The following is a 27,753-nucleotide window of genomic DNA, read 5'->3' as shown; positions in this document are numbered from 1 at the left end:
CGCTGATGATGTGAGTGCTGGCAGATCCTGTGAATGCCTGGAGTCACTGGGTAAGGTGTGGGAATGGGAGGCAAGGGAGGAAGAGCAGCTCTCCTGGTGAGAAGTTTCAGGTGTTAGTTACAGGTGATTTATTTGACTCTTCCTTACCTGAGGCAGCAGGTGGTGATGGAAGTTGGCAAGGGAAGACTGGGAGAAGACCTTTCTCCAGGAGAGGACAGATAGCAGAAAGGGTGCTTTTCTGAATCTTTGCCTTCCAAGTATTGCTTTGACCCACATCTTGCCTGAATTACACTTGTCTCCATAGCAGCAGTAATTGTACTTCCTATGGAAAAAAGGAGGGGCAAGTCATAATTAGAAGCAGGTCCCAAACATGGTTTTCTGCTCAGGATCATGTAAGGGTAGAACTGAAGCCTCCTAAGCCAACAGCAGAGTCTCAAGAGTTCTGAAGGCAAACACCTTCCTTGGTAAGATGCAGTTAAAATTTAGGATATGTTTCCTATCCATTGAAGTACAGAAATACATTTTGCCATAGGACTATCACACAGATATTTCACAGCACATCATGTTTATGTATTACAGTCACAAGTGAGGTGCCAGCAGAGGCTCTCCCTGCACTGTGAGGGGAAGGATGATGGAACAGGGCACTGTGGGCTCTGTGTTCTCTCTCTCTGATTATCACCTCTCTTCCTCCCATTATCCCCCCCATTTTCCCTTCTCCAAGGCATGGAGCAGGGCTTTCATTTGAAACACCAAAGGATGGCATGGATAATGATGGAGTGTTGACCCTTTATTTCCTGAAGGGTGTGAAATAGATGGAGTTTTGTCAGAAGACTTGGTCTGGTAATTAAAAGAATTGCCTAATTCATTCACTTGAAGGGAGTTCCCTTCTCCCAGAGTATAATTTTCTGAACTCCTTTTTCCCTTCTGCAGGCCACACTTGCTCAGCAGCTGCTGTAGCTCAGTCACTCATGCAGAGTCTCATCTGTAAACCATGGTGAGGTGCTGTGTCTGCCTTCAGCACTCTGGCTGGAGGGGGGAAAGTGACAGACACAAAATCACTGTAATGAATTGAAAGCTGCTTTAATAAATTCAGAAATAAAAGGACTTGATTTCATTATCCTTCATGAATTTGCCAAGGGACTCAGCTGTTAGGAGCTTGGTCTGCAGTGCTCTGGCTGTGTGGGTGTTACTGAAGTGCTGGCATCTCACACACTGCCAGCCCAGGCAGAACACAGGGAAGTGCAGGTTGTTACTCTGAGTCTTCATGGGCCTGCTGAACACCGTCCAATTTAGCTGCTACCTGAGTAGAATTACACAATGAACTGAATTCTCATTCTGCTTGGATAGCCTGACTAGCAAACTGCTCAACAAGCCATCTCCAATGGGACCTTTTCCTACTTGCAGTGAGTGATTGCTTCTGGGTGATGCTCACTTGGGTTGAGCAGAGGGAATTTCAAGGTGTAACAAAGATATCAACTTAGAAATTCCTGAAAATAAAGGATTATGCAAGAAATGTGGTAATACATCAAATAGTTCTAGGTTCTTGCCAAAGATTAATTTGAAAAAGACACTTTAAAAGGTTTTTTTATCCATTGAGTTGTAAGATTGAGAGCTATCAGATACGTCTAGTAATGCACAGCTTGCTTCTGGTATTCACTGACTGTAGGAAAAGAGGACCATGTACTAGACTGTCAGATCTACAATGCAAATTTTAAAAACACCAGTAAATCAAGGAAAGTAAAAAAATAGAAAGTATTGGTGTAGGCTGTCATTTTTGCTGGATGATTTTGTGCCAACTGGCCAAAATTATGACTATTATTCACTGTAAAGTAGTAAAAGGAATAAAATATATTTGTTTATGTATTTCCTTGTTGCTAGACCTGAGATGACTGGAAATAGTGTCACCTTTATCTTATCACAAGGTCCCTTAGGAAGCTTAACTCACTCAAGTCCAATGCTTCAGTCAGGAGTCGCCTCCAGGGAGGGGTGGGCTTTGATGGTCGCAGCTTCTTTACACAGTTTTGCCACAATGGGCAAAAAGTCCTTCATAACAATGTTTAAGCCATTAACTGTAACATTTTAGTCTCTTACAACAGCTCCTGCATTGCTTCTGCTTAATTATCCTTACTTGGGAAGAATTTGAAAAACCTCCTGTTGATTATGTCAAAACACCACATTTTGTAATCTGTCTGTGAATTTGATGGAGCTTCGTTCTGACAGCCACGTGGAGAATGGCATTGTCTGATGCTGAACACTTATTTTCTTGACTCAGGCAATGACTGCTATGTACAGAACTCTTCAGAACTGTCAATACCAGTTTTTCAATTTATGGAAATCTGAGTTTCAGGGCCCACTGCTCTGCTGTTGCTGCTGTAATAGAAAGGCAGAGCTCCATGAGACACCAGCTCTGGGGAGTAAAACCAGCAGGAATTCCTGTTCCAGGCCACACCTGTTCTTTTCAGTCCCTGCTGCATTTCAAAGCTTTATTTTTCACTTGCATCTCTGTGCTGCCACATCCACTGCCAGTAATCCAGGGGAAGGTGTGGGAACAGAACCACGGAACACGGAGCTCGTGTCTGAGGGTAGTGGGACAAGATGGGACCTGCTGAAGGCAGCTTTAGGACTGGTGTCTGAGCTTTGTGTCACTGTGGGAGGCAGTGGCATCTGAGCATCAAGGCTAGAACTGAAATACCCTGTCAGTGCTCTGGCCTCCCCGAGACCCAAGGTGCGCTGTCCTTTGGGACTGAGGAGCTGCAATGGAAAGAAGCAACGGGTGTATTTCCAAGGGACCTGGCAGTGAATATTTTTTGACCTGTGTTTTGATATTACATTTGCCATTAAGTTTATTGTTTACCTCCGAGATGCTACATTGTTGGTCATTCCTCACAGCAACGAAAACTACACCTCTCCATTTCAATAATGTAAGCCCAGAGTTAAACTGTGTTGTGTTCATGCCCTAAGGATTTGTAACTCTCCTGAGCCTGTGTTCGTTTATTACAACAGTCTCAGAGCAGCCCCAGAGCTCAGGCTGAAGCTCTGTGGTGTTAGAATTACTGGCTCCTTGGAGATGGCCACAGTGCCCGGCTCTGCCTTCAGCCTGCAGCCCCAGCCCTGGCAGCGAAAGCTCGACGGGAAAAGACTTCAACGGCACGGTAGAGCTGGAACTGCACGGCCCTTCCAGCTGCGGCACCGCCCGTGTGCCGGGCACACCGGTGTGCTCGGACACAGCGGCTGTCCCCGTGTGCGGGTGCCTCACGGGCTGTCCCCGTGTGCCGGTGCCTCACGGGCTGTCCCCGTGCTTGGACACAGGGGCTGTCCCCGTGTGCCGGTGCCTCACGGCCTGTTCCCGTGTGCCGGTGCCTCACGGGCTGTCCCCGTGCTTGGACACAGGGGCTGTCCCCGTGTGCCGGTGCCTCACGGGCTGTCCCCGTGTCCGGACACAGGGGCTGTCCCCGTGTGCCGGTGCCTCACGGGCTGTCCCCGTGTGCCGGTGCCTCACGGGCTGTCCCCGTGCCCGGACACAGCGGCTGTCCCCGTGCTTGGACACAGGGGCTGTTCCCGTGTGCCGGTGCCTCACGGGCTGTCCCCCTGTGCCGGTGCCTCACGGGCTGTCCCGGTGCCGGGTGACACCGACAGGAGGCGCAAGAGCCGCTCCCTCACGCAGCGCCCCCTGCCGGCCCGGTGCGTCTGTGCCCCCCGCGGGCGGGCGGGGCCGGGCGCTTGGCGGGGGCGGGGCCGGGCGCACGGCGGGGGCGGGGCCGGGCCGGCGCCGCCCCTGAGCCGCCGCGCGCCGGGCGGGCCGGGCCGGGGCCGTGTCCTGGTTCGGGTCTCGCCGCCCGCGATGCGCCCGGGAGCGGCCGCGCCCCGCGGGCCCCGGGCGTGAGCGGTGCGGGCGGAGCCGCCGGCTGGGCACAGCCCCCGCCCATGGCCCGCGCGGCCGGGCCGGCTGCTGTCCCGCGGGACGCGGCGCGGGCCTGGTGGCGGGGCCGGGCAGCATGACCGCGGGCTGCGGCCCCGCTGCGCCCGTCGCCCCAGCGCCACCTTGATGCTGCACGTCCCCGCTCTACAAATATGATGAAATGGCAGCCCCGGAAGAAGGTGAGTGCCGGCAGGGTCCGCCCCGCTCCCTCTCGCGCTCCCCTCGCCCCGGCGGGGCCGCCGCGGGAGGTGCCGCGGCCGCTCCGTGCCCGGGCGGGATGCGGGCGGTGCTCGGGCCGCGGGTCCCGGTGCCCGCGCAGGGCCCCGCGCCGGGCGGTGCGCGGTGTCCGCGCGGGGCCGCGGCGTTGGACGCGGCGCAGGACGCTTTTCCATGGCGCTTGGCAGTGCGTTTTATGGATATCCTTTGAAGGGAAAACCCAGCAAACCGAGTGGGCTGTGCCGCCCCTCTGCGGCAGTGACCCTTTGCTCCTGGCAGCTGTGGACTATTAAACTTTTTATTTTCTTTTTTTTATCCATTTTGGTTTTTTGTTTGGTTTTGGGTTTTGGTTGGGTTTTTTTTATTTTTTTTTTCGTTTGGGAAAGACTGCTTGAACCAGCAGGGCTCCTTCTGTAGCATGTTGTGTGATACTGTGTCTTACATCAGGGAAGAAATAGGAATCATATGTGAAAGGCATGAGAGTGTCTCTGGCTGTGAGTGTGAGACACGAATAAACGGTGTTAGACTGTCCTGGTTGGAATGTGCCTTGTGCCACTGCAGCTCCGTCTGATCAGTCAGGCTTTGTACACGGGTACCTCATCTCTTTTCAGCTAGTCTGAAGCTGTTCTTTCAGGTTTTTTTCAAGCAAGTGTACCTAGGGAGAGGAGTTCTTATTTCAAGTCATTGTCTTGTAAGAAGGATAAACAGATGACAGTCAGGCTTGGTGGGAGTGTTGGTGCATTTTTCAGGCCCCTCTGTGCCTCCTTTCAAACTGGTTTTAAGAGTCTACAAGCTGTAGATTTTTAAATGTCTGTTTTTACTATTTTCAAGTGAGTGTGCAGTCACTCCTGTGGTTACGGCTGTGGAAACCCCTCCAGGCCATGGTTACAGCTGTATTGACTGAACCACTGAAATATTATTCTTGGCTGTTGGCTGGACTCCTCGGCTCTGGAAGATTCTGTTCAGAGTGTCAGGATTCACTCGGCAGTATTGGCTCACCCACTTATGCTTAAATCACCATGTCAGATGGTTATTTTTTTTCTCTGCATTATTGTCTGTGTCCAAATCGAGTTGATTTTGGGCAGTCAAATTTGATTGTGTAGAGGGTACACGAGACAGCTGAACTTCTCTGAACTGTCAGACATCTTACTCGTCTGAGCAAAACAATAATTCCTGTTCCTGATGTGATGCAAACTATGTTCATGTTGGACTAGGTTGTGTGTTCAGCTGTAGTCCCAGGGAATCTCAGCAGAGGTTCTTTAGTCCGTGCTGCCAGCAGCCTCACGTGAGCACGGCTGGGATTTCTGCTGGCCCGGTGCCGCTGCAGTGCTGCCGTCATGTGCTGCACGGAGTAGCCTCAGGAAAGGGGCTCGTGCAGACCATGCAGGAGGTTCTGCTGCCCCAGGTCTGAGTAGCACAGAAAATGAGACAGGGCAGCACTGAGTGGTACCAGAGCCCCTGGCACTGCTGGTCCTTTCCTCAAGTGACTTCTGAGAAGTCATTTGCCTGTCTTGTCCCTATTAGAATACCCGAATAAGAGAGCTGAATGCATGTGCTGCTTCACTGAATCAGGAGTCTCCCTTGATTTATTTATTTATACTCGTGTTCTTTTGCTTTACCCATGTTTTTATTATTAAATGTTTAAGGTGTTTTGCTCATTGAGAGATATCTGCTTTCACAGCTGTGAAATGGTGCTGTATAGAATCTCATGCAGTTTATTAGTCCTGTGTGTAACCCTGGAGTATGCTCCTTTGTCTGGTGATTCACAGATACAGCTATCGCCTGGAATGTGTAACCGGTTCTCTTGCCTTCAGCACGTGAAAAACTGAATTTGCTTGTGACTGAAATACTCCTGTTGTAAACCTTGTGTGTTTTTAAGTTTAAAAAATTACCGTTGTTTACTAATTTTTTTCCTACAAGCATCAGAACTAATAAAGACTCTTTTCCTGTGGACCTTGGTGACTCGCCTCTGGCTCCACTTCCTTCCAGGTTCCCCCTGCATCCTTTTCTTCTAGTTCAGAGCAAGGTCCATGCTGGCCAAGTGCCCTGGGACACAGGCACTGGGCCCAGGAGCTGCCAGCGCAGTGTGTGAGTCTGTTACCTTGGGAAATCAGGCTGGAATTCCAGCATGAGACATCCCCTGCCTTTGGGTGAACACAACTGCACTGACAGCATCTCAGGAGCCAGTAATTATACAGGATCTGGCTACAGCCATGACTGATTCCTTACATTGATCATATTTTTTGAAAAGTGTAAAATCAGTCATGTCAGTGTGTTCAGCAGCTCAGTTTTTAAGAATTACGTAGAATCATGGAATTTTTATGTTTGGACAAGATCACCAAGTCCAACTGTCAACCCTGCATCACCATGTTCACCACTAAAGCATGTACCCCAGTGCCCCATCCACGTGGTTTTGAACACTTCCAGGGTTGATGACTCCACTGCTACCCCGGGCAGCCTGTGCCAGGGCTGGACAACTCTTTCCATGAAGAAATTTTTAATAATATCCAACCTAAACCTTCCCTGGTATAACCTGAGGCTGTTTCCTCTTGTCCTGTCACTCGTTACTCAGGAGAATAACCCTCAGATGGCTACAACCTCCTTTAAGGGAGTTGTAGAGAGGGAGAAGATCCCCTCTGAGCTTCCTGTTGTTCTCCAGGCTGAGCCTCCCCAGCTGCTTCAGCTGCTCCTCATCAGATTTGCTCCAGACCCCTCCCCAGCTCTGTTCCCTTCTCTGATGACCTGGTCCATGATCTTCTCTGGCACTGAGGGCAGGCTGACAATTCTTGTAGTTCTGGAGCTAAATCTTTCCTTTATCAAAACCTCTTTTTGAAGCTTCCTTTGGCTCCAGGGTACAGTTTGCTGGCAGGATGCTGGCTCGAGTGGCTCCCTCATCAGTGAAATGGTGATTTTTTGCTGGATCCCATTGCCCTGGACTTGCCTTGGGTTGCTCTGACCTGTTGTTGGCTAGGATTTGCTGCAGCCTCTGGGCTAAGGAGAGAAAAGAATGGTGTGGATAGTGGTGTGGTTGTGTTTGCTAATGCAGAATAGTGAATCTATGGATAATAAAAAAAATACCATTATACTTATGAGTGCATAATGGGGTACTGGAGTTCAGGTGAGAGCACTTTTTTCTGAACTGTTCAAGCCAGCAAGTTGTATGAAGTGGTGCTTCATGTTTATGAAATGTACCTTGTTTTTATGAAGGAGCAGTGTGGGAAATTTTGCCTGCTTGAGCCTGATAACAACAGCTGGTTTAGATACTAAACAAAATTGCACATAGAAGTCAATTGCTAATCAATTCTGTGACTAAATGTTGGACAAAACCTGAATGGACTGTGGTGGGTGTGGATGTCATGAAGGATTCGGTGAATCATCAATAGCAACACGGGGCTGAGATACCCCTTTGTTCCTGACTGCCACAAATTAGGCATATTTACCAAGAACATTTCTGTAAGAAGATTCATTCATGTGTAATGCCTCTGTGTACAAACAGCTACTTCAGTTTTCCTGGAGTACAGAAGAAAATATGCTCTCAGTAAATTCATGCAAATCTCATTATCTCTCTGCCATAAGTTACTCTCCTGGAGATCTGTGTTTGTTTTTTGAAATCTGAATCTGTATATTATGGTATGTCCAAGTCCTCTGTTTGGATTTCCAGGAGACTGGAATAGTGCATTTCATCTTGGTCACTGTATATTAGTAGGATTCAAAAGCTCAGATTTTTTTTTTTTTTCCTTGTAATCTGTAACTTTGTGCCACCATTCCTGGCTCCATCTGTCCCTGCTGCTACTGAATCTGGGCACACATCATGTTCTCCATGGGAGAGGAGCTGTTTTCTTGCTGTGCCATTCGGAGCTGAAGTGGGGTTGAATGGGAGTGTTTCGGTTCCTGGGACAACCTCTGTTATTCACTAGAAACAATGAAATACCTTTTTGTGACCTTGTTCTTGTCAGTAATGATGTCTATGTGACTCTTACAAGCAAGCACTGTGGGGAATCTACAGTGATTGCAATCTGTATTGTATTGCAGCTAAAATGTCACAGGCTATAGAGTCCTTTTCCATAGGGAATGGAATGGGCTGGCTCCTGGGTGGGCTATTGGTGTAAAAGTTATTTTTCCACTCTGTATTGCGGGGTGAAATGGGTTATGCTGTGGAAAAGGACTGGGGAATGCTTGCAAGGCTGATAATTCCTGCAAAGGAGCATGAGCTTAGCTGACCTTGGTGTCCTTCTCTGGGCGGGTGACGGGCAGCACTGGAATTGGTTGCATGAGGATTTACTGATGTGGCAAATGCCATGATTTTTCTAAGCTGGAAAATCAAACTAATTTTCCAGAATTCTGTTCATATTAAGTGAAAATAAGTAAACTGATTTTTTAAAAAAATATTTTTCCCCTTTTTTCTTCCTTTCCTTTCTCACCCCTGCTTCTTTCCCCACTTTCATAGCTGACAATTATCAGAGGAGTATTCATGAACTTTCGTATTTTATATTTTTTGAGAGACTTTTAAAATCTAAATCTACCCTCTTATATGCTTAAATAAACAGAAATGGATAGTGTTCTTGACCTGTTAAATATTGCAGATCTTTTCCATTTAAGGCAATACAGTCCTTGGCTCTGGAATGATGTTATGCCTGAATTCATAGTGATCTGAGCTGGTAATCCGTTGTTCTGCTGTGATGGACCACTGTCCTGCCTTCCTCTTAACAATGAAATCAAAAAGCTTCTTGCAGGCAGGGGAGAGCATGAGGGCACCTCCTCGAGGGGAAGGCTGACTGGGTGGGGATAGGGCCGATTTGAATATTTCTAGTAGGAAAGTTGCAAAATCCTGATAGGTCTTAGCACATTTCCCACAAATTTCTGTAATGAAATGTGAACTTTGTAACTACAGTGCATTATCTAAGGTTTTTTTATATCTGATAAGAGTTTCTATATCTTCACTTCCAGTCTTATGGGCATAGTAAGATACACGACACCTGCTTGGTGTTGCAAGCTCTTTTTCTGTACTGTGTACAGCAAAGACCCAGCAACTTTTGAGGGGACAGTCCCCCCAGACATTATCATTTTATCCATCACTATCAAATTGCTGTTGCCTTTGCCATCTCTTGTTCTTCAGGATCTCCTGCTGTATGGATGATTGACTTTCACCTTGTCTGTGGCCATTTAAAGTCTTTCAGCACACTAGACACTCTGTGATAATACTGTTTATCTGTTGGGTCAGTCGTGAGCTCTGATAAACTTGCTTTGAAAACTTGTTCTGCAATGCCAGGAAGATGCTGTGCTGTGAGCAAGCTCAGCCCATGACTGATGGCTGAGGTGCTGCAGAAGATCAGTGAGCACTGTGCTCCCCTTTCCACAGGCTTGGAGCAGGATCTGTTTTGCTGTACTGCTGGAAGGCTGAATTGGGATATTATAGGGTAACAGAGATGTACAGGGGCAGCAGCAGTCCAGTGGACTCTGTTCCCACAGCTGGTCACAAGAGATGTGGGATTGTACATATTTGTTTATGAAAAATGGTGAATAACTGACATTACATGTCCCTGACAGACATTTTACTTATGCACAAGGAGAACAGCTGACAGACATTTTCCTTATGCACAAAAGCAACAAATGCAAATATTAGTTTCTCGTAACCTCTGGTATTTTGTTTGCGTTTATACAGTTTTTGCAAATACTGGAGCAGCTGTTGCCATACTTGTCCTTATTGCCCGAAAAGGAATGTGTATCCAAATGCTGTCTTGGAGCCTTTGATTCACTCAGCAGAAAAGGACTGTATGTCCAATATGCAGTGTTATAACTGATCTTCCTTTGATGTAATCTGTGGATATGATCTATTCCTCTTCTTTCTGCATACATTTCTAAAAAATCTCTTTATTTTAGGCTTTTATAAAAACCTAATGATATGGTCATTAAGTAGGGTTTGGTAATTCTTGTTAACGTTATCAAAGATAGATGCATATTTTGGCAGAGCAGAACCATGGGTTAATCAATGGGATGGCAACATACAATTCACCAAGAAAATATTCCTCCTCTATTTCCTAAATAGAGCATTTGATGGGAATGTCCTTTGCAGTAAGTGCTGTACTGCAGAATTTCAATGTAGAAGATAATTATTACTTGTAATTATGGAAATTTCTGCAAGGGAAGTTGTTTGAATTTATTCCTGTTAGGAAATTGAATTGCTCTACTTGAAATATTTGAATCCTTTTAGATGATTAATGCAATCTTCCTTAATTCCTGTATATTGGCCTTGTAACCTTCTGATATACCTAAAATAATCCCTTCAGTCCTGCTCATCCATTTGAATTTCTACTAGAGCTTACTTTGGTTTAGAAGAAGAATCCATGACGTACACAAAACTTTTCTTAAACTGGGTCTGTTACTTCAAGAGCTGACAAAGGAGGTTAAAAATGGGCATGAAGTTAGATGTAGGTGAAGGTGAAAGAAGAGGATGTGATAGCTGGCTGAGGTCAGAACTTATCCCTTATAGCAAGGGTGCATGATGTGTACATTGTATCTGCATTGTACCCTGGAGTCGGGTTGGATTTGTAAGCACTGCTCTGCAAAGCTCATAATCTTGCTGTGTTTGTAAATGTTTGTCAGAGTTCTGTATTTGGATTGAAAATTGGAAAATAATTTCATGATTTGAAGTCTTTCTGATTAGTTTCAATGTCACTTCGCAATGTTTTGTGGAAAAAAAAAATGAAATCTTCAGCTGCCAAATGATATTAGTGCTTTTTAGTATATTTGTAACATTCTTCTCTCTGTTACTTTATTTAAGCAGAAATACCCTGCTCTGGTAAATCAACCCTTGTAATAGGGATTCCTGGGTCAATTTGTAAGAGAAGCAGCAGCTTGTATTGCTAAGTATATTCAACTGGAACTTGGAATATTAGGTTGACAGGAGCAGCTAAGCATACAAATCTGAGAAAATACAGACAAAATGAAATTGTAGAATTCCTTGATACAGGTTGGATGGACTGGTTCAGCCACAGAGTTCTTGGGAAGGAAAGCTTGTCTCTGGAGGAATGGAAAAGGATTCCCTATGTAAGGCAAACACAGTGGTTCATAACTGGGCGTAATGTGGGGCAACAGCAGAAGCTCAGCCTAGAGGGATTTTTTGCAGAGATGCTGGTTTGAAAAGGTTTGGAGTAATGAATAGGGAAATGCTCTCAGATTGCTTTCTCCTATGCTGCAAAACCCAGGGCTTTATAAATAATAAAATACCTGTCTGTGTCATCAGTTTAATTGGAGCAATCTCTGAGACCATTACGCTTTGGTTAGCCACAGTTAAAAGTGTCAGTAACATTCCTACTGGGATATTTATTAAAGCTGTATGGATTGTGCTGTCAGCATAGCTTGGGTTTGTTCCCCAAGAGCACAGCTGCCTGGCCAGAGCTGCTCCCTGCTCCTGCCCTGCTCATCCTGGGGCAGGCACTGATGCTGTGTGGATCAGTGCCTGTGCTGCTTGGGAGTGACCCTTGGAAAGCTGGAAAGTGTGTTTGGCTGCAGGGGGCTTGGCTCCTCAGCACCTCTCTGCACTCTGATTTTTTTTTTTTTTTTTTTTTAATAGAGAGTAATAAGTTGTTTTCAAAAAAACTGGCTTTTTTTTCCATTATATGAAAATACAGGTCTTCCTGTCAGAGTTACTTATTGTTTCTTTTATTCTTGTTTTTATTATTTAGTAGCTTTCTACATTTAATGGAGTAAATGAGGTTGTGAGATGAACATAAGTGTGACAACTTTTTGCAAACTATGATTACATGCTTTTCAGGGCAGCACTAGCAATTTAGTGCCTACAGCTATTTGAATAACCCAGATCTAGGCTTGTATAGTTTCTTGCCTACATTGAAACAAAATTGCACAGCTGAGGTGGGAATGTTTGTGGGATAGGCTAGTCTGAAACTCTGAATCAGAATGAAGCATAGTGGCTTCAGTTGCAAATAATTTCTGTCCTTTTAACGGAAAACAGTTTGTAGAAGCACTTTTTGTGGTTACTGTACGAGTGATTGAATCTTTCCTGGACACAAGCTGCTGTTTGGCCTGCCATGGAGCCCTTGGGTATTGCAGTGGTGGTTGGAGCTGAGCTGGAGCTGACACCTCACGAGCTGGGCAGGTTCTGCAGCCTGGGCTCAGTGGTGCAGTGGTGGACATGCAGCCCAGGGTAACACACTGCAGAGGCTTTGGGAGCCAAGATGCTTCTCTTGGTCAGTGCTCTGGTGCAGGGTTCAAAGGGATTGTGCAGGTCTGGGAGCTGCTGCCACCTCCAATTAATTGAGATGTTGTGTATTTGTAAGGAAGCATGCCAGAATGTATTCTGAACTAAACAGCCATCAGAGGGATAAAACCAACTCTCTGACCTCCTGGTAAACCATGCTGTGTTTCTTTTAGATTTCTTTGTCTTTTTCTTTGTACTTTGCCATTAGTCTTTCCTTTTCCGATTGTCTTGTAACCTGACAGGTGATGATATCAGCTCATCTACTCTGAAACCCAAGTCTGGAATGGAAGGAAAGGCAATTCTTTTGATACTCTGGCAACTATTCACATTTCTCTGCCAAACCTGCTATGTTGTGACTTCCATTTAGACAGGCTGTCCATGTGTCTCCTATATGGATGACTGCAAGAGTCTATTGTGCCCTCTCTTAAAGTGGAATCACACCTAAGCAAGCATGAATTAACCTCCATAAAACATTCAACTATTTTTGCTCTTAAGTGGCAGGAAGGAGGGACTTAGGTGATACATAAAATATCCAGCTGTGTTATTCATGTTAATTAGGCCTTTGCAGAGACTCCTATGACTTGGCACCATCCCATTTTCCATAGAAATGTTACTCTGTTATGGTTGGAAAGCCCTTTCATGGGTTTCTGGGTTCTGAATATTAGCTCTTGCTCAGATGCAGACTCATGACAAGGATATCTGGGTGGAGAAACACCTTTGCCAGTCTCTCACAATATGTAATGCAAACCACAGCTTGCCCCCCTTCAGAAACAGAAATTCTTCCATGTGGGAGTGCTGAGGCCCTGAGAAGCACAGGGTGCCCAGAGAAGCTCTGGCTTCCTCATCCCTGGAAGGGTCCAAGGCCAGGTTGGATGGGGTTTGGAGCAGCCTGGGCTGCTCAGGGACAGTGGGAGCTGTCCCTGCCCATGGCTGGGGGTGGAACTGGATGGGCTTTAATGTCCCTTCCAGACCAAACCATAGAACCAGTGATTCTGTGAACAGTTTCCTTCATGTGGAACAGTGCAGTCCCTCAGCCTCAGCAGTCCATACAGATCATCTTTGATGCTGGAACCACCAGTGTCTTGTTATAACTGCTGCTCTTGAGAAGTCTGAGGGTAAGCTTTGTTTGGTGTAGAAAGAGTTGAGAAATCATTTTGAAGTAATGTGTAACTTCTATCTGGGATTTTCTAAGATCAGATCAATGCAGCTGAGATTAAAGAAAGGAAGAAAACAGCTTCCTTTCAGGAAGTAAAGTAGCTCCCACAGTAAGTGTTCCTATTGAGCTACAGTTTTCTTCAGCATGCCACCAGTTATTAGTAACACTATAAAGAATAGATTTCTTAGGTTGCATGAAAAGCAGGTTGATCTGTAGAGTATTTTGCAGTGAAGAAATGTGCTTGAAAGTGAGCCAAAAGCTGTCATTTCCCTTTTCATCTATTAAAAAGTACATTAACACTGTCAATCATCAGACTTCAGAGGTTAGGCAAATACAGTCAGTATCTGCCAATAAAATCACAGATTTAACACATCTCACTATCAAAGTTAGATTAAAAAGAGAAATTTGCTATATGGGCATGAGCCCCAGCTGTGCTCCAGCTCGTGTAGCTCTAAACAAGTCCATGATCCTTTGAAATCAGCATTGTTCCTGCAGTTAAAGCAGTGTGAATGGCTGTGCAGTGCTGGGCAGTGAGGCCAGCTCTCCTGGGTGTCCTGCATGTTCTTGTCCTGGGGAAGGGTGGGAAGGCCAGCTGTGGGAATCAGGCAAATCTGTCAGCACTTGCTCACAGGGTGTCCCAGTTGTAATGCAGCTGGTTGGATGGTGATGAGCTGTTAGAGTACAGGTGTCACTTTTACATGATTTTCTTAGACATTAATTCTGTTCTTTGTGTAGCTGGCAGAAGTTAGAAGCATTTTGTGAATTCTCTGTGCTGCTTTCCTAATTGGCATTATCTTCTGAGCAGTAGCAGCAAAGTCCATCCAACAGTCCAGGCTAAAAGTCAGCTAAGTTAGCAGAGAAATTTCCCATCATCCTCAATAGCTGTTGGATCTGGGTCTACTCGACCATTTTATGCCAGGATTGCTGAAGACATTAGTGTTGAGTAGTGTATATTATTTTTCTGACACCGTAGATAAGCTTAAGACCTTGTCAAACCTTGCTTTTACTGTCTTTTAAGAAGCAGGTTTGTGTGTGTATTTGTTTGTGGTTTGTTGGGCTTTTTTAATAGACCTCCTTAGAAGTCTTCAGAGTCTATGGAAATGTCCATTTCCCCTCATACCTCCCCCCTCTCCCACCACAAAGCTTTTATAACACTTTAGCAGCAGTTGCTTTGCTCTCTCTGCAGCTAACTGGCTATTACAGCAAGAATGCTGGAGTTTATGCATGCTTGTTTTTATGAGAAAGTGTTTCCTGGACCCAGAAATCTCCATATTGTACATTACTTAAACTTCCTTTGAGCTAAACAAGAACTTCTGCAATAATCATGGGGTTTTTTTAGTGGTTCTGAGTGTTTGCAGTGACTTTGAGGGTGTGCTGGTGGCTCAGGATGGCCAGTCTTGCCACCTGGGTCAGGGAGCTCTGGAGAGCTGTACTTTGTTTTTGAGTCTTTTCCCATTTTGGCCTTGAAACTGGATTTTTTATTTGTCCTGGTTGGGGAATAGGACATCTACATCACATGAAATGAAATTGTAAACATGCTACAGCTCTGTGAGTTAAAAGCAATTCAGCTGTTTTAAATGTAAATGGTGTAGGATTATATACTTGATTTGTTATAGCTTCCTAATTCTGCCTGCCTCAGCACTTTACTGGCAGTTAATTGCATCAGGGCTCGGAGAAACATTCCATAAGCTGCTGAAGACAGCTTTGCCACAGGCTGACACACTTCTCCCTTGGTTACATAGCAAATGGACACTCTGGGATGATTAGTAAGGAGGAGCTCCAGTGGCCTGGGTACTGTTCTTTTGCAGCCTTTTGCCTATGAAATCCTCCTTCTTCCAAGTCTAGAGGTCTTTTGTTTTGGATATCGATGTTAGCAGTGATTAGAATGACTAGATTTTGGTGGGTAAAGAAATGTAGGGAAATATTTAATATTTTGCACAGGCACTCAGTGAGGGAGATACAAAGTTCCCCAAAGCCACAATTACTTAAACTTTCCCCTAGTTTTCTTCAATGAACAGAAGAAGTCCTGGAAGTGTAGTAATGCATTTAGATTCTCACTGTTACAAAATGAAGGTCTTAGCAGCAAAAATACCCTGTTCAGTTTGATCTCAGGCAATGACTTGATAGCATTGAGATGGGAACTGCCCAGTTACAGTCATGCTTAAGTTCGAGGCTTTGGGATACAGGTTGAATCACTGTCTTTTTTGTCTCCATTTTCCCATCTTCAGCATTTGTTTTCTTTTGTAGGTCGGCATCGCTCTGAATAGGTTGTCTTTGTGCTCTCACAGTCCTGACTGGCTCTGTACATAGCCTTAAAAAGCAGGACGTGATAAACCCCAAACTGTGAACAATTAGTGCAGTCTGGCAAGTTGCTCTGTGTAGTAGACTGTCTGATGTGAAATAATGCATTAGAGGAAAATTTTCCTGAGGGAAATTAGACTCAAATATGCAGGTGGACCATGTGTCTCTCTCTCCTGGAGATGATGTGTCTTCTGAGGCATAATTAAAATTCTTTACAATTATTTTCACAATACACAGTGAGTGGATCAGAGTGACAGTTGAATGACAAGCATATATGCAGCCTAGGACAAGCAGAATGGGTGACTATAGTTTTCTGACTAAAACTTTTGTTATGAGCTGAATTTGCAGCTGTTAAGATATAGACATGAAATTGAATCTGCCATTCTAGACGCTGATTTCTTTTCTTTGTGCTTCTTTTTGTATTTTGAACCTCTTACTAGCTCTTTCTTCCCAGATCCTATCCCATCCAGGGGTTGTGGTACATTGAGTCTGTGGCAGTGGGAGCTCAGGGGGTGGTCTGTGGCTCACTCTGCTGAGTTTAGGGAGAAATAATGTCCCTTGTGATGTGGCAAGGCAGTAACAGATCCAGTAACCTTCACAGAGAGCTTTTGGCTGTCTCGGTCAGTCTCCTGTTTGCTTAGAGCATCTACACCCTAGAGGCTTAAGACTGATGACCTGCCAGGTGCCACATTTACTTCTTAAACAGGTTAATAGATTTTCCACTTTTTAACCTTAATCTTATCTTGTTAATCATCTCGGCATTGACTGATTTATGTTTTTGTTCCAATAGTTGAAACTAGGATTCACCCCATTATAAGAGTTAGCTGTGTTAACCTGTAGTCATTTGCATTGCATTGCAGCAAAAGTGACCTCAAATCTTGCAGTCATTTCCAGAGACATTATTAACAAGTCTGCTGGAGTCCTTATGGTCCTGATAATGGTTGAACTATCTACTTCCATGAAAAGTCTGTGGCTTCTGTAGTAAATCCTAGAAACTCTGGACCCCACCCCAAGGTAAGGGTGCTGTGTACACAGTGCACTGGTTCATCCCTTTGGAGCTAGAATGTGTCTCATGCCATTTCATCCAGTGTCCAAAGGATCACTACCTTCACCTGAAGCTGTACCCCATGTCTGTCTGGGTTGTGACAATGGGTGGAGGTATTACAAGGAGGTGCCCCCACTCTCTGTATTTGCTGCTGTTTCATTTGCCATGTCCAATTGAATCCATTTGACCAATACAGGTTCCAGTGGGACACAGGCATTTCCTTGCCTGATATTTATTTTTGTTGGAAAATACTCTTTCACAGAATCACAGAATAGTCTTGAGTTGGAAGGGACTCAGAAGGATCATCAAGTCCAACTCTTAAGTGAATGGCCCATATGGGGATGAAGCCCATGGCCCTGGCATTATTAGCACCATGCTCTAACCAGCTGAGCTAATCTCAGGCTCTCACTTGACCAGCCTTGAATCTATTGGGGTGTTCAGCCTGGGCTCATTAGACCCTTTGAATGCAGACAGCACTGTTGCTTTTGTCTTGTGCAAAAAGTCACTTAAAGCTGCATTGAAATCAATTTCCCAGTTTTCACCTGGACCTATTTCAGGGGTTCTTATCCTGGGGTTTTTACACTGCAGCCCTGTGCCTCCATCTGATGGGGAAAGTCTGAGGTGCTGAGGCTCAGGAACTGGCTTTGTTATGGACCAACTTCAGGAGTGGTTTCATTTCCATTTATCTCAAGCCTCTCATTTAGCAACACATGAGGGAAAGAGCCCATCTGGCACTACTGGAGCGTGTCCTGTTTGGCCTCCTGTCCCCCTGGGATCGGGGCTGTCCCTTCTCCTGCAGCAGTTCCACCTCAGTCCCCGCTGCCATGGAGATGCATCACCAGTGGCCATTACAGTGGTGCTGAGATGGCAGCTCCTGCTGTGCCTGCAATTCCCATCATCCTGCTTCCATCAGCGTTTTTCTGGTTTGAATCCTGCTTTGATGAATTCCATCTTCTCCATGCTCACAGCACAGTGCCCTCCCAGTCTCAGATGTAATGCTTTGTGGTCCAACACGAGCTGTCTCTTACTCTGATACCTCTTAATCATTGAAATGCAGCATTTCGAACTGTTTCTGCCATCTGTTTTTTGCATAAGGCTTCTCCTGGCTTTCACATGATGTGAAAGACGTCAGGAGATCTGCATCTTCCCCAGAGGAGAGGTGATGGTGTGCCCATGGGGATCCAGCTTGGGATACCTGTAATTCCAGTCTGATTGGTGACCCAGTATAATCCCTGTGCATAAAATAGGAAGTTTTCTGCAACAGGCAAGTCATGTGGATTCTGATGTACCTTCCTTTGCCAGAGCTGTAGCAAAGAATACACTAATCAGGCAACACATCTGTGGATAGAATTTAAAGGTTATTTACTTACTGGCTGTCAAATTGAAGTCAGTTTGTTGTAGTTCAGTTTGGAAATTGTTCAAAACTGGTTCTGAATGATGACAGACAGGTCTTGTGTAGCCTCTGGAGGCTCTCATGCTGGCCAGGGCCTTTGGTGGAGGTGTGAAAAGTGTCTCCTCCTCTGGTGGGATGCCAGGCACTTGATCAGTATAAGCAGGGCTCATATCACTTGCAGCTGCTGCAGGGTGTCCTGTGGTAACTGTGAAACAGCTCTCAGGCTGTGGGCAGGGCCCTGGGCCTTGCTCTGCACACCATTTTCTTGGGGTATTTATTTATCATGAAGCTGCTATAGGAGCTGTAGTTCTGTAAAACCCTGGGACAGTCACCCTGGCTTCTTCAGAGCATCTGGCAGGAAACTGCCCTAAAGTCCTGGTGACTATAAAGCACTGAGCAGTTCATTGTTTTAATTTTCATTGTGGTTCCTTCAGCTTCTGGCTCTCTAGCATTCACAATACAATTCCATCTTTCTTTGGGTGTCACTGTCTATGTGTGGTGGCTGGTGACAGTGCTATGCACGGAACTTGTGGAGTCTCTCTGAATTAGTTTGCTTGCATCTGTGGGAAGAACTGGAGCCAAAAACCTCTCCTTTCAGAGGATTAGAATCACATCATTACTGGAGGGAGTTCAGAGAAGAGTGAAAAAAGTGATTAGGGGCCTGGAGGGACTGATGTATGAGGAAAGATCAAAGGGGCTGAATTTGTATCATTTGGATAACTGACTGAGTGGGGAACATAAAAGTCTGTGATTATGGAATGTGTATAAACTGGGATGTGTCAGGGAGAGATTATTCAATGTGGGATGATGAGGGCAATGGAATTACAGTAGAAAGGGGCAAACAGCAAAATTTCCCAACAACGAGTTTGGGTGTTCAGTTGTGCCTTGCTGTAAATCCAGTGATTTGAGCTATTGCTTTTTAATTTAATGATGAACACACATAAAATGTTTCAAATAGAGATAGGAATGTAAAGTGAAGATTGGTGCAGCAGTGGCTCTCTGGTTTTATGTCCCTTTGGCCTCTGTGGCTGCATCTGCAGGGTCCATCCAGCTTGGGTGGGACTTGCTGAACAGAGAGCGATGAATTGTCAGAAAAAGGACTTTCCTGGCTTTTTTATCAGGTTAATGTGATGGCTGAGAAGAGGTCACATCTCTGTGGCCTCTGTCCTGCTGCAGGTACTTGGGATTTCAGAAGATGAATACTCACACAGTCAGTAGCTGTGTTGCTTTGGTTCAGCAGTTTGGACTGCCTCGACTTTAAAGTGGGATCCAGGACCTTACTTCCAGAACCAGCAATTGCAGAAATCAGTGTTATTTTAGATGATATTTCCAGGATGCTGCTTTCATGCCTTCTGCCAGGTATCTGTCCTCTGCATTTCATGGCAGCTACGTTCCTACCTCTGCCACTGAATTGCATTTTTAACAACCTTTAAATGAGTCTGGGCTGCTGTATGAATTGACTGGTTATCTTCTCTACTGATGTTAATAATACCTTAATAAATGCAAAACATGTTTTGGAAATTCCAGACTTGAGTTGCAGTTGAATCTCTTTGCCTTCAAGCTGAAGATCTATTTTAATTGAAGTGGTGGCTTGAAAGTTTTCTTTCCCACATGCTTATAATACCAAAGCCTGGGAGGAGGGTTGTTGTCATCATTTTCTACCTTGTTGATAGTTTAAAGCAAATCTTTTACATTATATAACATATCTTTGCCAGTATAAACTGTTGTAGCACTCTGTTTTTTCCTGCGTGGCTGGGAATAATAAATAACCTGTTTGAGGCAATGCCCTGTGGCCTGTGCTTGTGGGTCAGCTTTCTCCCTGCTCTTGGGGGCTGTGCTCAGCCATGTGGGGTCTGGTACGAGCCAGGAGGAGCTGGGGGAGATGAGGCAGGTCATGAGTGTACCTGATGTGAGATGCTTGGCAGGAGATGTACTGAGCCTTGTGTGTGCAGGAAAGAGGATCAGTGTGTGTGTAGGGTAGGGATGGGTGTCTTTAAAGGCATTGGGATAGTGTATTCTCTTGGTATTGTGTATTTCAGAGCACAGGCTTATTGACTCAGGTACATGAAATAGTGATGCCTCCAAGCAGGATTTCCTTTGGGAGCAGTCACGTGAAAGGGCAAAGGGGAGATGATTGAAACTGAAACCTTCAGCCCCTGCTGAATTACTTTTTCATTTTTTTTAAATGGGACTGAATTACTGAAGGAACACTTACTGTAACTGCTGTGTCCCTCTCTAGGATAGACAAGAGAAGAGATGTGGCAGGGGTAAGGTGCTGCATGTGGCATGAGAATTGCCAGTGGCTGGAACTGCTGTGTCTGATGGGTATGGAGCAGATTTTCTTGTTGTGAATATGGTGGCTGTTGGCTGCTTTTCCCCTGGATTACTATACAGAATCTCCCAGCTGTAAATGAAATGCACAGCCACAGAATTACATGTCAACATCATTGTTTATAAACTGCTTTCCTGAAAGGAAGGGTCTGGTGTGAGAGGTGCCCAGTGTCTGAGGTGGTGTTTGCCAGTGTTGGTGTAGGACAGCAGCTGATGGTTGGCTGACAAGCAGGCGATCTTGTGGAGGCAGGTTTTCCCAGAGAGGAGTTTTTTTCAGATTTTCTGGTAGAAAGTTTTGGTTGTGTGTTGTTTTGTTTTGTTTTTTGGTGGTTTTTTTTTTTTGGTTTTTTTTTTTTTTGTTGTTGTTTGTTTGTTTGATTTTTATTATGGAGAGACTTCTATCACAATGTCAGAATGCAAATACCAAAATGGTCCTCAAAAAGGTTTGTCCTAGGCAGGCCTAAGAGGGTTCAGGCTCAGAGTAGTTTTCCTGAAGAGACTGCTAGAGGATTTCTTGATCTGCTAAAGTAGGTTTGACTTATTTTCTGGCTGTGAGAACTATCACTTGGCCATTTTTCAGAGCTTGGCTGTGTGTTTGCAATTTTGCCACAATAGGAATTATTATTGTGAAAGCCAAAAGAATATGTGCAGAATCTGTGTGTTCAGTCCCAGTAAGGGATGACCCTAGCACATTCCTTATCAAATGATAAATATAAAAATATCAATTTGTGTTATAGAAAAAATTCGAACCTCTGATAGTGAATGCCCTATAACATATTTATAACAATTCTCTATATTATATTCAGTGTGTGGGGATCTGTGCTCATTCATCACAGATCCTCTGTTTTTCTCATATTTTTATGCCCAGAGATTGACCAGGAAAAGCATTCAGAATTTTGATTCCTGAATATGTTGTTTGAGAAGTGCCTTGTGAATCATTGCTAATGGCTGCCAAGCTGCTGCAGACTTCATTGCACAATGCCATTAGTAGTCAAAGAACTCTTTACAACCAAGCAAAGATTTTACAAGCTGCAGTAGTTTTGATCACTATTACTCTGTTAATTGTGTTGCACTTGCTAACAAAGTATTGTTTCTGCTTTCCTCTGTGAAGTAAAAGAAATATGATGAAGAGTAGGTTATTCTCCTTGCCTGTACCACGAAGGAGAGCCCTGAAATATTGATGGCAATGCTGATGTCTGAGCACAGAGGAGTTTACTGCCCTGACCTTCTGCTAGCTGGGCTGCAGCTCCAGATGGGGATTCAAATTCGATGAGCATGTGGCACATCTCACTTCTAGCAGCGCGCAAGCTCTTCATCTTCTTGACAAGGGAGAGCAGGATTCAGCTGTTTCTCCTGCACAAGTTGGTGCTGCACTTCAGTGTTTTTGCCTGTGAAGAAAGATAGAAAATTGTTTGCACGCTCCTCCAGCCTATCCTGGTCTTCCTGCAGGTTGGCTCTCCCTTCCCGAGCGTCCACTTCCCCACTCAGTTTGGTGTCCTCAGCAAATGTTGTCAGGCTGCACCTCTCCACCACTGTGTTCAGGAGTGCAGAATTCTGCAAGCTTTCCCTGATCACGTCCAGTTGTACAGTGGTGGTTTGAGGAGTGAAAAAGTGCATGCTCAGGGGCTGGGCTGAGAGAGACAGATCCATTGGATTCTGCGTTGTCCAGATTCCAAACAGACCAAAATGAGGTATCAAAATATATTATTTTAAAAATCTTGATGCTTAGTTACCCCATCTCTTGCATGTTTAATTAACTTCTTCATGTGGTTTCTGAGTGCAGAACAGGAGCCAAAACAATCCTTTTAAATTGTGTCATACGATTGTCTTTTTTGCCCATGAGACTGTTGAAGTGGAAGGAGCAGAGCATGGCTGGAATTTATAACCTGTGACTCTCTTCACTGAAAACTGTAATTTTCAAAGCAAATCTCTGCAAGGGGACCATGTTACTGTGACTTCTCATGCAGTATAAATAATGTTCTTTTCAGTTTACATCAAACAGAGCAGGCCATTGCTTCCTGATCCAGTGGAAGCTCTGGTAATTGCTTCTGTAGGTTCCATTTATAGATCAGACTTCTATGACTAAATTTAATTACTTACAGCTGAATCCAGTGGAAGTAATAAGTTCAAAATAACCTCTGTCATGCTGCTGTGAAAGCAACATGTTCCCAGAAAAAGGCACTTCCTAATTGCTTCATTTTCCAGAAGTTTTTAACTTTCACCTATTCATTGTCTGGTTGAGTGAAGAATGGAGCTTGGCAGGACTCTCCCACTCAAAGCCATGGGCTGTGATGAAGCTCCTGTCTTGCATTTCCAGGTTGTAGTGAGTCACAAATAGGTGACTGCAGGAGCTTTTGTTAGACCCAGCGTGGTGGTTGTCATCTTGCACAGTGATGTCCTTCTTGAGCTGTGGCACCCTGCTTGGAAGAATATTTGGAGATGTGTGATGAGAAAGAGCAGATGCCTTGAAAGATTGTCATGTAATGAGAGAAAAGCTTGGAATTATTTACTGAAGTGTTAACAAAGACCTAAAGGATGATGTTCTTGTTTTTCACTTAATTAGGCAATAATTGAATGAAAGACTGCTTAACTGATCTGCAGAATAATTTGCTGCAGGACAGCGCAGGGACACAGTGACACTGGTGCAGTTGTGGCAGTTGTTCCTTTGCTTATGTCTCAGTCTGTATCCAGTGGGATAGAAACAATCTCAGACCTGCATTTTCTGATGTTCATATGGTCTGTTAGCATGATTGATCTGTGGCTGGCTGTCTTTTTTCTGTTGCATATGCATGAGTGCACACACGTGCTCACTTAAGTGAATTTGATTTCTTCATTCTTTGTCTTTTGCCTTTGTCTGGCACGTTGTCATTTAAATGGCCAGTTCTTTCCAGACTTGTAAGTGTCATTTTCCATTTCTTTTTGAAACATTTCCCCTGCCTTTTTAGCACCCAGGTGTTTTCTGACTCTCTGTATTCAGTTACTGATAATCACCAGTGCACAAATCCCACTGTATAAGTGATGACACCAAGAGCCTTTGAAAAGTTTGTTGTATTTTACAAATAATGAATGGATGTAATTAATGCCTCAGGAAATTTACTGCAATTTAATCTAGACTCTTTCATTTAAAGGATATTTTTAAGAGAAACATAGAAAAATTTATTATTGTGAAAGCCAAAAGAATATGTGCAAGTATAGCTGTATTGAATTTCATTTTTTCCCCTCAAATAATCTGATACATTACAAAATTCCTGTCAGCATAGGTGGAAAGGGGAATTCCTTGGTGACTGCCTGCCTTTTCCACAGGGAAAGCTACAGGCATGCAGCTCTACTTCTGAATATTGCTCCTTCTTCCTAGGGAGATGCTCAGGGGAATAGCTCGGCTGGGAAGGATTCCTCTGTCATTTAAAGGATGAACTAGGAGGTAATTACTCATGCTACCAGGTCAGTCAGTATTGATGGGGGTTGTTTCAGGATATTAGTTCGTGGGAACGTCTTTGATGGTTGAGAATTGATTTAAATCCTACAAGCTTTGTTGTGTGTGACCTGCCTGTGTGCTCATATTATCTAAAGCAGATTTCTAGGAAAGCAGATTGCCCAGACAGATTGAGCTGTGCTCTCTGATCCCATCATGGGTGGTTGGGTGTGGCAATTGTGGAATTCCACTTGGAAATGCAGGGATTTTTATTTGCTGCCATACAGTTACTGATTAAACAGGCTGGGTATGGATTGCTGCACAGGTACCTGCCCAGCAGTGAATGCTAAAATATGAAAAAAATAACACTAAACCAATAAAATCTGAGTGCACATAGCTACCTGGCAAGCTCCAAATGATGTCTGGGCAAAAGCTGTGCAGTGTTCATCCCCTGCTCTGCTGAGCAGGTGGTTTTTAGTGGCACAGAGCAGTGGCTGGGGGCTTTGAGATACTACAGACAGGTGAGCCTCTGGATCTGAGCTGGGTGAGCCTGAGTCTGGGTGACAAGGTGGCAGATGCCAGCCTGAAGCCAGCACAGGAGGGCTCCCTAGTCTCTTGTGCTGAGGAGGTGCTGGGCAGCACTAAAGCAGGTTCAGAACCCGTGGGACCTCATGCACAGGGCATGACTGAGGGCTCTACACATTTTTATCTGAGCTTAGTGTTTGGAAGGGTGAGTGGGTTGAGTTTTCATCACCTCTTCCCTCTGGACCCTGTTCTTTAGTCTGTTCAGACCCATTCAAGTGTCTTGAAGCGTGCTGTGAGTGAACAGCTGATGACCCAGTACTGACATGGAGATAAATTATTCAGTGTGTCTTATTTGGGAATTCAAGGCTTCATGATGAAACCTACAAAACTGTATTATGCTTCTGACATTCTGAGATTTCATCACTGTGTCTTCAATTATTCACTAAGCCTGCTTGTTCTCCTCTCAGCACTCTGACAGGGCTGCGGGCCAGTGGCAAGCAGCAGGCAGTGCTTTCTTCTCTTTGTTCTCCTGCTTGCTCTTGGTACCTTCTGGGGGAGACTTGCCTGGTGCTCACTGTATTAAACCTCTCACCCAAAGTTAAAATGTGTGCAGTTCACAGACAGGGAAGAGTCTACAGCCATCCCTGTTGCTGGAGGTTTCTCAGCGAGCTGTAATTACTGTGAGCTTTCTCCTTCCCTAGAGACAGAGTTTTCACTGAGGCTGCATTTACCCCGCACGAATGCCACAGCTGAACAGCAGTGACCTGGCTGTCAGAACATCCCCTGGGAAATGCCAAAAAAGAGGCCAGTGGAAGAGGAAGTTGCAGGAAATGCTTAAGGAAGGGTTTGTCCTCGGGGTCACAGCCAAGGAGGTCTGTGCCAATGGTGCCTGCCTGGTGCTTGAGGTTCTGCCTGTGCCCAGGGGCTCCTGGCTGGAGTGGAGCTGTTGCCATGAGGTGTTGTGCTGCAGAATGCTGTACAGAGCTCAGTACCATAAGCCTCAAGCTGTTGGTTTTGTAGGGGCAGTTGCTGTGTCTGTTAGTCAGGAGAGAATTAACACACCAGATTCTGCTGCTGAGCAGCTCCAGTGAAGTGGGACTGCCTTGTCCTTTGGCCAGGCTGTGGTCCTGGAGCAGGGCACTGCTTGGTTTCTCCTCCAGCATTCCTGAGCAGTGCCTCTGGAAGTGCAGGATCTCTCTTGGCTTAGCATGTCCCCTCATATTTGTACTTCTACCACCTGGCACCTGCCTGCATCAGAGTCCAGAAGTAATGAGTTCTTGTGATATGGAAAGAACTGTGACATATCAAACATTTCTCGTTGGTTTTGGTCTCTCTGTAGCTGTGTCTGCATGATTTGCAGTTTCTGTGCAGCCCTGATAACTTTTTCAGGAGTACAGGCTTGAGCTGTGCAGTTAGACAAGCCCTGGCCTTGTGAGAATCACTTCTGCTGAGTGTATCCTAACAGAGCAATGCTCCAGTATTTGCTGTGTGGAAATTTTAGTCTGTGGTGGATAATTTTAGAAAAGAGAACTGAAATTAATACTATGAACTCATTGCCTGACGAAGGAGAAATTTTCCTGTGGATGTACAGAAAAATATCTTCATTTCTCCTGGGATTCCTGGGGATGGAAAGTCTGAATCAAGGCTGGAGTCACCATACCAAGGCATGCCAAATACCTCAGAACTTAGAATATTTTCTTCCAAGCCAAGACCTTACACAAGTAATGGAGTTCACAGGATATGTGAGAAAGACCAGAACTTGTCTACATAGACACAGTTTTTGCTTTCTTTGTCATCACTTAAATAATTTCAGCCAGATGAAAAACGGAGAGAATGTATGAGGAGGCAACAGAGCCTGCCCTTTACTGGCTTGCCCTGGGCACAGAACTTAGGCATGGTTGTCATTAGAAAGCATGCAGCCTCTTAAATTCAGGTATGTTCTGTAATAAAATGCTTTCTCCTGCCCACTCCAGTCATTTGAATTAAGTACATTTGTAACTTAAAGGTTACTTAAAGGTAACTTAAAGATGTTGGAATAAGGATTTCCAGGTGATATTGCCTAGGGCAGCTTTCTGTCTGTTGAAGAGACAGAGAATGCCTCTGCACAGGAGAGCTGTTCATGTCCTCCACAGAGGAAGCCTTGCTCCATAGACACACATTGAGTAAATGGGAATAATAAGAAATTTGGCACTTTTGTGGAACTGACAGAAATCCAGTGAGTTCAATAGCAAAGTTGGAAATGCAGCCAGTACTCCTGCTGTTCTCCTGGCCTGTAGGAATAGAAGCTGCTAACTAGCATTTGGAACCTCTGGTGCCATTTTCTGTGTGATGAATAAAGGAAGGTAGATTACATTGTTTTCTGGTAGTCCAGTACAGGCAATGCAATGTTTTGTGTTCCTAGAGCACAGACCCTTTCTGGCAAGGGGGACTGTCTTTTCTTGGGGTTGCAAAGCTGAGAAGAGCTGGGTGCTTGCTTCGAAGGGCAGGGTGCTCTTCTACTGCTGTTTTGTCCCTTTTCTGAAGGCACAAGTGGATCAGACTGGGTTGTTCGTCTCATGTTCGTCTCGGTGCAAGCAGCCATGTGAAAACCCCAGGGATCATGTTGAAAACCAGCTCTTTGTGTTGGTTACCACTGCCTCAAGTTGGTGCTGATGTGTGTGAGAGGGAAGAGTCCCCAGTCCCTTGCTATTCTGTCCTCAATAGGGCTCCATTGCTTGAAGGATTTTACAGTGTATTAGAAAATGAAAATTGCTATTTTTGGACTTGGCTGTTGCAACCCCACTGAAGAATGACACCTATTCTGGAGTCCATCCAGATACTGTTCTAACAGCAAAACAGAGAAGTGGTAGGGCAACTAAAATAAAGCAGATGTTTAGTAGGGAAATAATTTACAATTGGCCAGTTTGATGGTACCTCTTGACCCTTTCAGGGCTGTTCAATAAAACTAGCAGTTTCCATAGCAACTACTAAATTACTTGGTGCTTCAGAGATCTGTGATAAAGGAGGCGAATCATTGTAGGGAAACATGGTGTTGATGTTTTTCCCCTTTGCATTACAAGAGTAATGATCTGGCAGAACTTGCTAAATGGGACGCCCCTGCTAAAGAATTTTTCCCACGTTCACTTGGGCCAAAGATTTATATGTTTAGTACTTTTGCAAATTTGATTTTTCCCCTCTCCCCTGTCATCAGCTTTGTCCTTGGCAGGCGGTGCTGGCTGGGCGCTGGCAGGGTGAGCC

At 44.9% G+C, this 27,753-nt stretch overlaps 1 protein-coding gene across 4 annotated transcripts in view; it reads left to right on the top strand.

The window, feature by feature from the left end:
* TTC28 (tetratricopeptide repeat domain 28) overlaps positions 1 to 27,753 on the top strand; it is a 109,440-nt gene that overhangs the window by 26,802 nt on the left and 54,885 nt on the right. Inside the window, exon 1 of one of the 4 annotated variants that reach the window (XM_053994197.1) lies at positions 3,978 to 4,098. The exons of the other annotated variants lie outside the window; for them this stretch is intronic. Within the exon in view, the coding sequence (XP_053850172.1) occupies positions 4,072 to 4,098 (27 nt within the window). The 5' untranslated portion in view covers positions 3,978 to 4,071. Of the gene's footprint in view, positions 1 to 3,977; positions 4,099 to 27,753 lie in introns of those variants that run through there. 4 annotated transcript variants of the gene reach the window in all.

The sequence above is a fragment of the Vidua macroura genome, chromosome 18, assembly GCF_024509145.1.
Source record: "Vidua macroura isolate BioBank_ID:100142 chromosome 18, ASM2450914v1, whole genome shotgun sequence".
NCBI classification, from domain to species: Eukaryota; Metazoa; Chordata; class Aves; order Passeriformes; family Viduidae; genus Vidua; species Vidua macroura.
The sequence above is the reverse complement of the archived record's forward strand: the minus strand, read 5'-3'. Positions and strand labels throughout refer to the sequence as shown.